Raw genomic sequence first — 14,468 nt, 5'->3', positions numbered from 1 at the left:
CATAACTGTTGAACTGTCAGGACATCCTGAAAGCATCATCCCTTTGTGGGGCAGGAAGAGGTAAACCTCATTCCTTCAGGAAGTAAAAGTCAGGCTGCCAGCAGCACAGTCACAGCACCACCACACCGTGGTACCCAGCTGCCTCCCGCATTTCATTATTACGCATATTGCCAGCCAGTGACGCATCGAGATCATCGAGAATTTTTTGCGTCATCATGAGCACTGATTTTTTTAATATAACCATATATGGATCATCCCTCTGTTTCGCTGACAGAGGGAGGTTTTTTTTTCCGTTGGTTAAGCTTTGACCTACTGTAACCTTAACATTTGTTGTCATTCTGAATTATATCTCTATCTTTATCGCGGCCACAGCCTGTTCTGTTTATGAATGGAAAGACAAATGTAGGCTACAGATAAAGCGGTGGGAAACCGACCATAGCTGAGCAGATCGGCTATCCTGAGAGATCCGGGAAAACATGAATAAAGCGTTACGCAATAACCTACGCTGCACTAGAACTGCTCCTCCCCAGATCTTGTTGTTTATCGTAAACACTTCGATGCATATGAAAGTGGGGTTGAATATCCCGGTTAAAGCGCGCATGTACTCTGGATGGGCGACGCAGCAGGAATATTAAATTACTGTGACAGAGCTGCATGATGCTTGTTTACCGGTTAGAGAAGAGGACTGTAAGGACTCCCTCTACAGTCACCTTAAAATATAGTCGAAGGGGTTGTGAAAAACATGGGGAATAAGAATAGGCGATTAGAATAAAACAATAACAGTAATAATAAGACTTCTGGGGAAATACATTTTCACAATTAATTATTTATTCTTGGCTCCCGCATTCTGCATTATAGGTCACTTTTTTATTCCCTACAATCCACCTCAACTCCTTAAATGACGCAAATGTGGGTTTTATAGGTTATGAACAAATCCAAGTATATATAGATTGATTAAAAAATCATCAGCCAAACGTTGGATCACAGAACCGGAGCTGCTATAAATAAAGCTACAGTCCTGACCAACTGCGCTCAAATGAGTCGGAAGAGGGCAGAGTAATAGTAGGAGGGCTTTTTCCTTCTCTCTCTCTCCTTTGAACAGGGCCATCCATCTCACTCCAGCATTCATCCCGTTTCCACCAATAAGCCCAATGAGCTGAGTGCGCACCGCCCACTGTCGGTGTGTGTATTTTTTTTTTCTTCTCCTCTCCCTTCCTTTTTTTTTTTTTTAACCAGAGCTGGATGTGTAGATCGTCACATGTTGTTTCCCCTCCTCAGTCCGGACACCAGCAGACATGTGTTATTTATTGCTCAGCTGTGGGAGAAGACGAACGAACGCGCAACCGGCTCTGGAAATAGAGGATTAAAATAAAGCGCGTCGTTTCTTCTGCAACTCGAGGAAAGGAAGCATTGTGTCTGATAGTGAAGGACGCGAGAATGGCGAGTCCGCCAAACACGGGAGATCAGCCGTTATCACCAAGTAATACGAACGTGAACAACAATATCAAGAAATGTGGATATCTAAAGAAGCAGAAACACGGACACAAGCGCTTTTTCGTGCTGAAAGAGCCGAGCGAAGGTTTCCCTGCCCGGCTGGAGTACTACGAGAGCGAGAAGAAATGGAAAAACAAATCGGCCGCGAAGAGAGTTATTCCTCTGGACTGCTGCCTTAATATCAACAAGAGAGCGGACGCAAAACACAAATATCTTATTGCGCTTTATACCAAGGACGAGTATTTTGCCGTGGCGTCTGAAAACGAGCAAGAACAGGAGAGCTGGTATCGGGTGCTGACGGAATTAATGGCAGAGGGGAAAGTATACGACGGCTCAGCGTCCAACTCTGCGTCCTCGCTGGTTGGCTTCGACGAGGCGAGCTACGGTGTAATAACGCCGGTCACCGCCGTCTACAAGGAGGTTTGGCAAGTAAATTTGAAATCTAAAGGCCTTGGGCAGAGCAGAAATTTGACCGGGGTGTACAGACTCTGTCTCTCCAGTCGGACTATCAGCTTTGTCAAGCTGAACACGGAGGTTGCCTCCGTCATCTTACAGCTGATGAATATCCGGAGGTGCGGCCACTCTGACAGCTTTTTCTTCATTGAGGTTGGTCGATCCGCAGCCACGGGACCCGGTGAGTTGTGGATGCAGGCTGATGACTCAGTGGTGGCGCAAAACATCCATGAAACTATCTTGGAGGCGATGAAAGCCATGAAGGAGCTGTCGGAATTTCGTCCGCGCAGCAAAAGTCAGTCATCTGGTACAAACCCCATCTCTGTGCCCACACGGCGGCACCTGAACAATCTACCCCCCAGCCAGACCGGGCTTCCCCGGCGGTCACGCACTGACAGCATGGCTGCGACCTCTCCTGTGAGCAAATTTTCCTCCTGTCGAATACGCACGGCCAGCGAGGGCGATGGTACTATGACACGCCCCATGTCAGTGACTGGAAGCCCCCTCAGCCCAGGGGTCCACAGGACCCTCCTGAGCAGATCTCATACCATTACAACGCGCCCTTATCGGACATTTGAATCTTCTTCCCTCCAGCACAGTAAGTCGATGTCTATGCCTCTGTCTCATTCCCCGCCCATGGCAACCCCTAGCCTAGTGAGCCTGTCCTCCTGCCCAGACAGCAGTGCTCCTCGCCCCTCCAGCTGCAGTGCCTCCTTCTCGGGCTCCCCCAGTGATGCTGGTTTTATATCATGTGAGGAATATGGCTCCAGCCCCGCAGACGCACGGGACCTCAGGCTACCGCTTACCTTTGGTAGCAACACTCCTGAGTCTCTCAAAGCTGACACTCCCCCCTCCCGGGAAGGCAGCGAGCTTGATGGATACATGGTGATGGAGCGGCAGAATCAGAGTGGTTACCGTCGGTTATCAGAGCTGGATAAGGCTTATCGAAAGCGCACATACTCCCTCACTACCCCCCGCCAGCAGAGGGGTCCCCCACAAGTATCTTCCGCCTCCCTGGATGAGTATACTCTTATGAGGGCCACATACACCAGTGGAAGCCAGTCTTCTCGCAGGTGTCACACTGCGTCTCCTAAAGGGACCTATCCCGAGGATTACAGGGATGTCCAGATTGGCTCTAGCAGTCTCCAAGGTGACAGTGGCTATATGCCTATGATGCCAGGAGTGGCACCTCAGACAACAGGGTCCAAGGGTGACCCCTACATGCCCATGAGCCCCATGTGTGTTTCTGCTCCAAAGCAGATCATCAACCCCCGTACACACTCCTCTTCAGCAGGGCTGGCCCCACGCACAGACTCCCCTGGGAGTGTTTCTCTGGAGGACAGTGGCTACATGCGCATGTGGTGTGGAACCAAGATGTCAGTGGAGAGCACTGATGGAAAGCTCACTAATGGAGAGTACCTGAACATGTCTCCTGTTGACCCTCTGGTGTCACTCACGCCCCCAGACTACATCCTTAGTTCTCCAGGAGGAGATCCCCACCCCCAGCAACATCACAGACAGCCTTATTCTTACAGCTCTCTGCCACGCTCACTTAAAAGCCAGTTGCAGCGCAATGGGTCCACAGACACAGACCAGTATGTGGTGATGAGTTTACAGAGACAACGGATAGAAGAGGAGTCCAACTATTGTCCTGTCTCTCCAGGAGACTCTGTGGCCAGCAGCTCTCCAGGGACACCAGGCACCCCTTCCTCTGCTCCATCTCCTCTCAGACTAGCTCGGGTAGACGGAGGTCTGGTACACCGAAGTAGGGTGTGTCGGCCCACCCGCCTGGCTCTGGAATCCCTCAGAACCCTACCATGTATGAGTGAACACCCACTTCCCTCAGAGCCACGCAGCCCGGGAGAGTATATCAACATAGACTTTAGTAGTACTAACCGCAACCCTCTGGCATCCACAGTGTCAGAGAGCTCTGAGTCCTCTGTGAGTTCATCGTGTGCAGAGAGGGGATCCCTGCCACTATCAGACTATGTTAATGTTGATGTCAGCTCCCCGAGTCACCTGGGTACACACCAAGCCGGGGAATCTCCCCCTGCAGTGTGCCTAAACTACACACCTGAAGTCTTGACTTGTCCTAGTCTGCTGAATGCCCAGGACATACAGGGAGATGAGGGCGAAAAAGAGGGAAAAAGTATAGAGGGACAGGCAGAGGTGAGGGGGATGGTAGAGGAATATCCTCTCCAACAGCAGGTGAGCCTGGTGTGTCAGCCTGCTCCAGTCAAGGATGACTACACTGAGATGACTTTCAGTCCTCCCGCCCCTCTACCTGCTCTCTGCACCACCGATACTGCACCCCTCCCCACCAGCCCCACTGCCTGCGTCCAGAGACTCAGCCTTGAGAACAGCATCGTGGATGGGGTTCCCCATGTGCCGGTGGACTCTTTTCTCCTGGGGGCTCCTTCATTGTCTGTCACCCTCGTGGACCCACACAGAGGGGCCAAAGTGATCCGGGCTGACCCTCAGGGACGCCGGCGCCACAGTTCTGAGACCTTCTCCTCCACCACCACTGTCACACCCGTGTGCCCATCCTTTGCTCATGACACCAAACGACACAGCTCTGCCTCTGTGGAGAACGTATCCCGCACTGTGCGCAGCTCTGATGGACCCGATGAGGACTACGGCAGCAGCAGCCCCATGTGCAGGGAGACGTCAGCTGGTTATCAGAATGGACTCAACTACATTGCCTTAAACTTGATGGAGGGAAACCTAGGAGGATGCAGGTTAGGGGGCTGTGATGGACTCCTGAGATTCAAGACAGCCTGTGGATGCAAGGGTGGCATGAATGGTTTCAACACTAGCCCCTATGCCAGCCTGGGATTCAAGGAGACTGCTGCTGCTGTGAAAGGTGAGAGTTTGCATACATGTCACAAGCACTCATTCATTCAGTAGGTTTTCATTCATGAAGGGAGTGGTGTCAGAGCTCGAATAGAATCTATCTCAGGGTTACTGTGTACTCTGCAGAGATAGGCCGCTTGTATCTAAGCAGCACTTCTGAGCTCATTTTCATTCCAAATATGAGAATAATGATCTTTCAGAGAACATGTTGAAACCAAACTGCTTCATTTGTGTGTCTGCAGCAGAGCCTGTGTGTTTAACACTGTGACTGTGGATTCAACCCACTGACTGCAAGTTAAAAGCTGATACACAAAGTTTATTTTTCTGGACAGCTGTGTTATGAACTTGTCGTTCATAACCTTGTTTAACTCACTGCTTATCATATCAGAGATCAAGCCACAATCTGACTGACCATACATGTAGCAAATACAGGCTACAATGTTATGTAGTGAAATGAGGGGAAACAGAGCTTTATGCTAACAGTGGTCACATACTGACAAATGTGATATTTTGCAGTTTTCTATCTGTAAAGGCAGGCTACAGAAGCAGAGGGATGTAAAGTTATTAACATTGCTGTAAGGTGTAGTAGACTGTGGTGTTTAGATAGGATTAGTCACCTACTCGTCACACCCATGACACATCGACAAATCTCAAGGCGGTGCGATGCTGAGGAGAGCTGTTTGCTCGGTCTTTGATCTGCTTCAAACTGAAGCGTGTGTAGAGACATTTGAGCAGTCGTACCGGAAAACAAGTATGTTTCTTTCCAAATAAAAGCTTGGAATTAGAAAGCTGAGGGGAAAGCACAAGTGTGAAGTAAAACAATGAATCCATATTCTCCAGGGGATGCTGCTTTATTTGAACCCCTTGGCTGTAGATGTCCTTAAAAGGAAACAACACATGCATTTCAGTTCAGGATTCATCTGGTTTTTATAGATTTTGTTTGCTGATTTTGCAACCATCATATTTTGAAACAGTTTTATTTTGAAAACTGTTGTTCTATCCTATCCTGGCTGGCTTGAAGCTACTGTTGTGCGTTTGTGAGAATGGTCTGCTCTGGTCTCCCCTTAGTGACGCAGTTTTATACCACGTCAGTATTTCAAAAAACATCTAATCTGATCCAGTGACGCATGCATCACTGCACATGATGAATGGCTCAGAACAGGCAAAAATATGTGTTTAATTGTTCATTTCATAACACAATGTTCTGCAGATTTTATGACGCTGATATGTTTGTGAATAAGCTGTGAAATCATTGTGACTAGTTGTCTTTCTGAGGAAAAAACAGTTGCCATCAAAATATTACCTTTCACCTCATTCGTGTGCTGTTGCATCAGTGTTTTTTTTTCATGCATCTTCTAAATGGCAGGGATTATTTACGGGGTTAGATAGATACCTAACAGGGGCATGTCAGAAGTTGCTGTTGTTTGAAAAGAAAACACACTGTCGGGATCATTGTGAGTCAGGAGTCAGTGTTCCTAATGGTGAAATACTAGAGTTTAATTGCTGTTTGTGGTTTCACAACCAAGTTGTCTCTCTTTGTCTCTGTCTCTGCTGGCTCTCATGCTGTGAGCACAGCCAGTGTGGGGCTTGGTGCAAGTCATCGGGTTCCCCAGAAAAACAAGTGAGTCAGTTGTTTATCAATTGTCAGGTACTGGGTTTCAGGGCTGGAATGCGGGCAGTGTGCAAAGGTTGCTGAGAGAGGTGAATGCTCACTTGTTTTCCTAACCTGCCGGGATGGACTCAGAGGGGGGATGGGAGTATTTTTTTTTTTTTTTCACTGTGAGCAACTTCACAAACATGCTAATGAAATGGTTTTACACAGGAGGTACTCACTTGTGTTTTTTATGAACACATATGACTTTGACGAAGCACTCGCACATACACGTACACCCCCGTACACCTATTGTAAACCTCCCACTTATTGTCCCATCACTTCATTGTTTTCTGGTAGTTTTGTGTTTCAGGACCTAAATTTTGAATTTTGAAGCTCAGTGGAGATGTTTGTTCAAGGGTACAAGAGCAGGGGAGGAGGTGGCGGAACAATGGTGAAGGATGGAGGACTTTTGTTTTTCATCTACAACAAAATAGACAATTGAGCTGTTGACTGAAGGGAGGGAGGGAGTGAGTGAGTGAGGGGGAGGAAAGGAAGAAAAGAAACACAGAAAAAGACAGATCAGTGTTGTTCTTGTAAGAGGTGGCTTTAGCTACTGGATCTTGGTTATATAAGGTCTTCCTGATGAACAAAAAATCTGAGGGATTGAAATATGTCTGTACATGATAGTAAACTGCACTTCTTTTGTGTGCGTGAGGCAAAGCAAGGGCACATGTTTTTATTACAAGACTACAGGCTTTACCACATTCTCTTGTTATCACTGAGTGAACCATAGTTTGCATTCCCGTCAGTACATCAATTTGAAACTGGTCCATTAGGAATTCAAATCACCTGTCCTCATTTGGCGTCTGAAGTTGTCACCGTGTGAGGGAGACGCTGCTTCACAACTCCACACACATGCCTCTGTCTCTGTGTAAATGGAGTTTCTTGCGTGGCTCAGAGAGGAATGCTTTTTGAGGAAGTCTTTTAGTTGATAGGTTACACTGTTGTTGTTTGGGTTTTGGCCTCACATGAGGTGCAGGGAGAGGGGAAGAGGAGGGGGCTGTTTAGCTTTCAGTGCACGCCTTCTGGCCCCGCCGACAATGTCAGTTTCTTGACCTTTGAACTAGCGCTGTGTGTTAGAGAGAGAGGGGGGGAGAGATATTGCAATCAGGGCATTTCCAGAAAACCTTAACACACCTCAGTAGCTGTGTTGGAAAAGAAACAGGGAGGTGTGTGTACTTATTTTCCAACTTTTTTTTTTTTTTTTTTTCATTTTACATCAACTTTCCGAGGAAATCTCTACAACCACTGTTACTATCATCCTCCTGTCATCGTGTTTTCCCTCCTTTCCACTCATTTATCTAGTGTTTCTCCCTCTGGATAAACAACAGTCTTGCATGGGTGCAGACAGGGGAGAAGACTGACTCACATTCTCCATGCCTTTCATTTGTGTGCCCAGACTGCTGCACCCCCCCCAAACCGCCCAAACACACACACACATACACACACACACACACACACAATTCCACGTTGTCTGTCTGCCTTCCTGTCCCGTGTACGTACATATACACAGCCATCAGCAGATGGTGGAGGAGGGGAGGGGGGTGGGGGTGAGTGGTGGGGGGTCAGGGGTTTTTGCACCTGCCCCGCCAAGCAGTGCTCACTGGTTATCTGGCCCTTCAGAGGAGAGTGACAATACGCTAATGACTGGCCACCATCTGCCACAACAACAACAGGGAGAAGGTGGGGGTGTGGCCAGGCAGTTTTCAAGAAGCCGTACACCAACTCAACCCCACCCCTCCTCTGTATCCTCCTCCCCTCGTTCCTCCTCCTCTTCTCTCCAGGCATCGGTTTCTGTTTTTCTGAAATCATGTGATTCACCCCCACCACCACCGCACACACCTTCTCCACACCAGTGTATTTGGGCGCCAGTGTGTTTTTTCTGTTGTTATCTGACCTCAGTGGACTGTTTCTGATTGGCTTTTCGCACCAGAGGCCATAGAGGGTTGTCTAACGATGCATTAAACAATTAGCTAATCATATATGATTAGAGCCGCTAACAAGACTCTCAGTCCTCCTGCTGTTTGTGTTATCTCACCCTGCAAGGATTGATTCGAAATGACTTTTGGTATGGTGTGTTCATGAGCTGATGGGAAAGTCTGATATCTAAGAATCAATAGCTGACAGCCGAGCAGTAACCTTTTTAATGCAAGAAGCAAGCAAATTCACATCATCATTCACGATATTTTACACATTGACTATTGCAGTATTTTTTTTCTTATCCCGGAACATTTATCTACGCAAACAGTACCTTTACTTGATTATTTGATTACATACGATATTTGAAGGAGCACATTGTCTCCGTGCTCACCTGTACTGCGCACCCCTCCCTCCCTCACACACACACACACACACACACACACACACACACACACACACACACACACACACACACACACACAGAGTGCTCCTGACTGTCTGATACATAACTCTTTGAGCAAAGTAGGGCGGGATGTTCCAGTGCTAGATAAAAACAAAGTCAACCTACTGTATCCTCAATTTAGCTTGGAGGTAAGAAGGATTACATTCACTTCAGGATTAGACATTGTTGAGTAGCTTGTTTTGTCTAGAAGTAGAAGAAGAGCCAGAACTTGTGTGTGACATGAATGCACATGTTATATAGTACAAACACAAACACACACACACGCGCACACACACACACACACACACACACACACACACTAGGCAAGCTCAGTCAGCTACTGCCGGAGTTTCCATTCATAAACTGTCCAGCTTATCATAAACTCTTCTCTTATTTCTTTTGCCCACAGTGCTGTATTAATGCTTCTCCAGAGAGGTGTTTAGGATTAGGTTGTGGATATGAAGAAGGGAGGGCTATAATGTGTAGTAATGGATTGAATTCATCTGGATTTTTTTAATGATAAAAGCTGTCTTGTTGAGCATGTTTGGTAACCTGCAATAAAGTATTTGTTTTAGAGCTGAAACAGTTAACGATAAATCAATTAGCCGACTGACAAAAACTCCCAACATCACTTTTGTTGTTTGCGGAAGTTCCATTTCCAGCTTGTAATTAAAAAAAAAAAAAAAAAAACCTGTTCATTATCTTCTTCCTTTCTTGTTGTTGCTGTTCAGAAATACAGTTGGAGCAGTTCCCCTAAAGGGCTCATTCAGTCCACTCTGCAGCAACACAGAAGTACTCGAGCAGGCGATGGCATCAGTAGACATGTTTACTCTGCTTCTGAAGCACTAGAGCACTATCCCTGAATGAAGCGGGGCTAAATTTAGCCTGTGAGAACTAAATAAATAATGAACAGACCCTGTGTGTGTATGTGTGTGTGTGTATATGTGTGTGTGTGTGTGTGTGTGTGTGTGTGTGTGTGTGTGTGTGTGTGTGTGTGTGTGTGGGGATAGGGACCGGGGGCACAGACGTGGGCTGTTAGGAGGGGCTGAGGGATGTATGTGTGTGTGTTCCACAAAGAGGAGGGGTAGAGGCCATTGGGTTCATTCCCCGCTGGACCTCTGTCCCCTTCTCTCAATAACACTCCCCCCTCCCCAAATCTCCCTACCCACCCACACTTTTCTCCGATCAGCATGTGTTTAAATAGCAGTGTGTGTATGTGTGTGTGTGTGTGGTGAGGGTCTCATCAGACCCCCAATACACCACATTATAACAAATACAATAATGATGATAATCATTTTCAGTGTGTGTTTTTTATGTTATCATGTCCACACCTGCATACTAATCTAAGCTGTCTGTGATTCAAGCCTCCTTCCCGGCAGCCATTCTCACCCAAGTGTCTGCCTCTACAGGCCAATGACTGGACCAGCCCTGAGAGAAACACACACACACACCCACACACACACACTCCCTCAGATTGTTATGGACCGTTGGTCCCATGACCTCACTGCATTCCCGTTCCTCTCTGTCAGGTTGATTCTGTTACTGTGGTTTTTCCACCACTTCCCTCCCCAGTGTTTCTATTTTCCTCTGTCTGACACCCCAAACAAAGAACAGACAGAGCCCAGCCAGCCCAGGTGGCCTCAGGAGTGAAATCAATTATTTAATTAATTTTTGTCAAATGAACTCACATGAACTTTTGCATCTTAGACATCCCTGAGCCTTTGAGGACATGCGCCAGTCAGTCAATAAGGGTTGTGCCAAGTGTCTGTAAGGTTTTTGATCTCACATTATCCTCTGATTTTTATTTGATGTGAGTATGAGTAAGACAAAGAGAAAGAGTGTGTGTGTGCGTGTGTGTGTGTGTGTGTGTGTGTGTGTGTGTGTGTGTGTTTATGGTGGGTGTAGTTGAGGAGGGGGTAACAGTGAGGAGTCTGAATGAAAGGTTTGTTTTAGAGAATGACGATCACATCCAGCTTTGTGAAAACAGCTCTTGTTCACGGCTGGGGAAGAGGGAGAGGAGACAGCGAACGAGGGAAGAAACGCAGCCGTGTTTGTGTGTGTGTGTGTGTGTGTGTGTGTGTGTGTGTGTGTGTGTCAGCCAAGACTTCCGCTCCCGTTTGATAGCTGCATGCAAATGAAACCTCACAAACAAGTACACAGGGGCAAGGGTCAGCACAGCTTTCCACTGGGAGAAAAGCGACACTCTGAAGACTCTGGATTTATAGCGCATGAGAATACACTGCTGTGGTGTATGTGGGAGTGAACTTGGCATATTTGTTTATCTGTCTTCAGAAGGTATGCAATCAAGATACCTGTGTGTGTGTATGTTTGTGTTTGCTGGTGTGGAGGAGTGTTGTTGCTGTCTCTTTTGCCGTCAATAGAGACTTCCCTGTGTCAGCTGCCCAGTGCTAAATGACACTCTGTTTTTCCCCTGCCGTGAAAGCACCTGCCACTCCAGTGTCCACCAATGGAATACACACACACACACACACACACACACACACACACACACACACAAAGTCAGGCCCCTTGAAGAGCACTTATTCCTTACTTGGTAACAGAGTGGGGGTATCTGTTTGACCTCCCCCTCCCCTCTATTGCTCTGTCCTGCGTAATAAATCACATATACTGTATGTACACACACTTAAATTAAGTTCCTAAAGGGAGTATTGACTGAGAAATCTTACTCAGTTACATTCCACAGACATTCAGCTTCATGTCTGTAAATCACACAATAATAAAATTCACTCATGTTTTTTCTTCTTCTTTTCTTTCAGAATGATGGCTGACGGGTCCTCCCACCCCCCGCCGCCCTCCGCTACTCTCCTTTTCCTGTGAACGTAGGATTTCGCTGCAGCCTAGTGACGAGGTCGCCACAGCGACAGCTGGACCATGCGCTGCAGCCGATGTCCTTTGACCTCCTTGTCGTCTTTGAGGGTCACAGGGACGGCCATCACCATGGCAACACGGACACTTGACCCTTGCCCCAAATCTTCCCTCTGCTTTTCTCGGCACCAAAACATTCAGGCGCCATTGCTGCTGCTGTACTAGATTACTTAAAAGATTCTTTAAAATGGACTATTAACTCTAACTATAGACAGGTAACTATTTATCTCTGTATGTAGGCCTGCAAAATGATTCTGCAGTATATTATGTTAATTATTATTGTTGTTCCATTCATACACTTTCAGCTGGTTTTCTTTTGGTTTCAGCCAATAGTTGCCAGATACTCTCACCTGAAAAACCTGTGAACCAAACCTGGAGAACACGTGCGCACACACAGACACACACACACATGCAAAAAACCTTTCATGCATACAGAATACATATATTTATTTATTTATCATGTATGTATGCATTTGGTGAAATGTGTGTGTGTGTGGATTTGTATACATGCAAAAAGAGGTGGCATTTATGAACATATTTAAAAAAAAATCAAAAATCATTTGCTTAAAAAAAAACCCTACCTCAGCAAAAACCAGGTTGGTACCAATTCACACAGTTGAAATATATATAAAATATTTATTTTCAGAGGTGAATGTTTTTTAAAAATCACCAATCCAAAGCCTTACTCTAACCATCAGTCCCCAGTCTGATGGACCTTTTTAGTTTGGACCTATAAACACGCAGTATATCAAAGATTTAACTGATTTAAGAGACTGAATGTTCATCAGAGCCGAATGAGAGACAAACTCTCTGAGATTAAGTTCCTTCTCTCCCCATTTTACATTTATGACAAGATAATGTTTTAAAGATCCAGAGTAATATATTTATTGATATGCCTGAGATGGAGGAGTATGATTCATATACAGAGGACCTTAGAGGAATACAGCATTAACCAGGTCCAACCCGACCTGACCACCAATATCTGTGGCCTGTCTGAGCACAAGGCTCAGCACCTTTATACATTTTACATTTGGACCCAACTTATCCACTGTTCACCTGTAATACCCTGCACACCCACACAACCTGCAGGAAGTTATGACCTGTCAGGACAAGGTACGGGAACATGAATGTTTGAAGTTATTTATATAGAGTAACTGGACAGCCCAGAATCTTACATTTTCTCACCTGATGCCTCATTGCGGAGCTCTGTCACACCAGAAGGTTGGCTGGCAGGTGCGGGCAGCGCCGAGCAATGTGGCGAATGCAGGACACAGTCTGATTGGCTGTTCAATGAGCCGCTCGATAGCTTGAATCCACCTGGCTTCCGCTGCCGCTTTGAGCTGAGAGAGAGCCAGACAGGACATGCCAGAGCTAATGCATGGTCTTGCACTTACAAACTTTCTAGATTGTAACACAAGACACGTTGAATGTAGTACATGCTGTGTTCTGAGGAACACACGACCCAAACAACGCCACAACAACAGTGAAACATGCAGAGGTACTGAGTGGAAAACTAGGACACAGACACGAGCCGAATATAAGAAACAAACCAGGGGAAGTATCTCTTTATTTATCTGAACTCACTGGTACTTTAACCTTTGCCTATATACTGTAAATAGTGCAACTTTACAGAGAATTACATCTAAGCAAATGATGAGAAACTTTGAGAGATGTTAAGTTAAATAACTTATGCTGTTTGTACTGTACATACTATGTGTTTGAGTGAACTTTCTGATACAACAAAAGCACTAATTAAGTTATATGCTAACCAGTATGGTTTGGCTTTGATTTTCTTTTTTTTAAAACTGTCTTGGGATAGTCTTGTGAAACGGATGCCACTATGAGGACATTTTCTAATGCTGTAATTCTGAAAAAAAAAAAAAAGATTTTAAGAGAAATCATTAATACTTGACATAATTAATTCTTGTTAGTTAGGTACAACACAAATGGCATATATGCAATATTTACACTTTTGAAAATTAGTTTACAAAGACATACCAAATGTATAAATACTGTTAATAATGTTTGTTAAACCTTAAAATCAGATTTTTGCTGTTTGTACTTTTTTTTCTTCAAATTTGAAATGGAAACTTTTCTTCTGTTTGTTTTTGCTAATCGAGCCTATTGGTGTTTTGAGCAGTGTTTTGCATTTGGATAATGTTTCTATTCAGCATCTAAAGGTTGCTATAGGGGCCCTGGCTTATCTTGCTGTGTCTTTCATTGTAAATATTTCATATCTTGCATATTGTGATGCTACTAAGAGATGATAATTTAAACTTAGTTCATTGCTTTAGATTGTATTGATTCTTTATAGACACATGCAATAAATAATGATATTATTTAAGAAAAGATGTCTGCTTTCTGTTTCCGTTCTCCTCCCTCTCTCCTCCCCCGTCACATCACAAACAAACACTGGCTTTTCATCTCTCATTTGAATAGGCACTCGCCAGAGCAGATGTTTCAATTCTGTTTCCTGGCTCTTTCATTAAGAAAACCCTCATTAGGAAAGATGGAAGGAAAGAGGACATGTCTTGATTCTCTTTCATTTCCCACGTCCCTCCTTTTCTGTGAGTGTTTTTTTAAAAGTCCTTTTCCCTATTGAGAAAGAACGCATCAAGAATTGGGTGTAGGCCTAACCTAGTGTTGCCTCCAGCATTAGCATTGTTATTGTTTTTCTGAGCTTGCCTCCCAGTCCCCACCCCCAACAATAGTAATTAGACCAGCATGTTGAAACAGCCCCTGGAACTGGGAGGGAATAAATAACAC

General features: G+C 45.5%; 1 protein-coding gene across 1 annotated transcript; it reads left to right on the top strand.

The window, feature by feature from the left end:
• The first annotated feature begins 1,045 nt into the window (after positions 1–1,045).
• Positions 1,046–14,051, top strand: irs2b (insulin receptor substrate 2b). Its single transcript, XM_067603781.1, has 2 exons — positions 1,046–4,810; positions 11,594–14,051. Exons 1-2 carry the CDS (start codon positions 1,438–1,440, stop codon positions 11,596–11,598), a joined length of 3,378 nt encoding a protein of 1,125 aa, XP_067459882.1. The 5' UTR covers positions 1,046–1,437; the 3' UTR covers positions 11,599–14,051.
• The last annotated feature ends 417 nt before the right edge of the window (positions 14,052–14,468 follow it).

The sequence above is a fragment of the Thunnus thynnus genome, chromosome 11 (assembly GCF_963924715.1).
Source record: "Thunnus thynnus chromosome 11, fThuThy2.1, whole genome shotgun sequence".
NCBI classification, from domain to species: domain Eukaryota; kingdom Metazoa; phylum Chordata; class Actinopteri; order Scombriformes; family Scombridae; genus Thunnus; species Thunnus thynnus.
The sequence above is the reverse complement of the archived record's forward strand: the minus strand, read 5'-3'. Positions and strand labels throughout refer to the sequence as shown.

Coding starts and splice junctions, on each gene's coding strand:
- irs2b (XM_067603781.1), top strand. CDS start 1,438: ATGGCGAGTCCGCCAAACACGGGAGATCAGCCGTTATCACCAAGTAAT.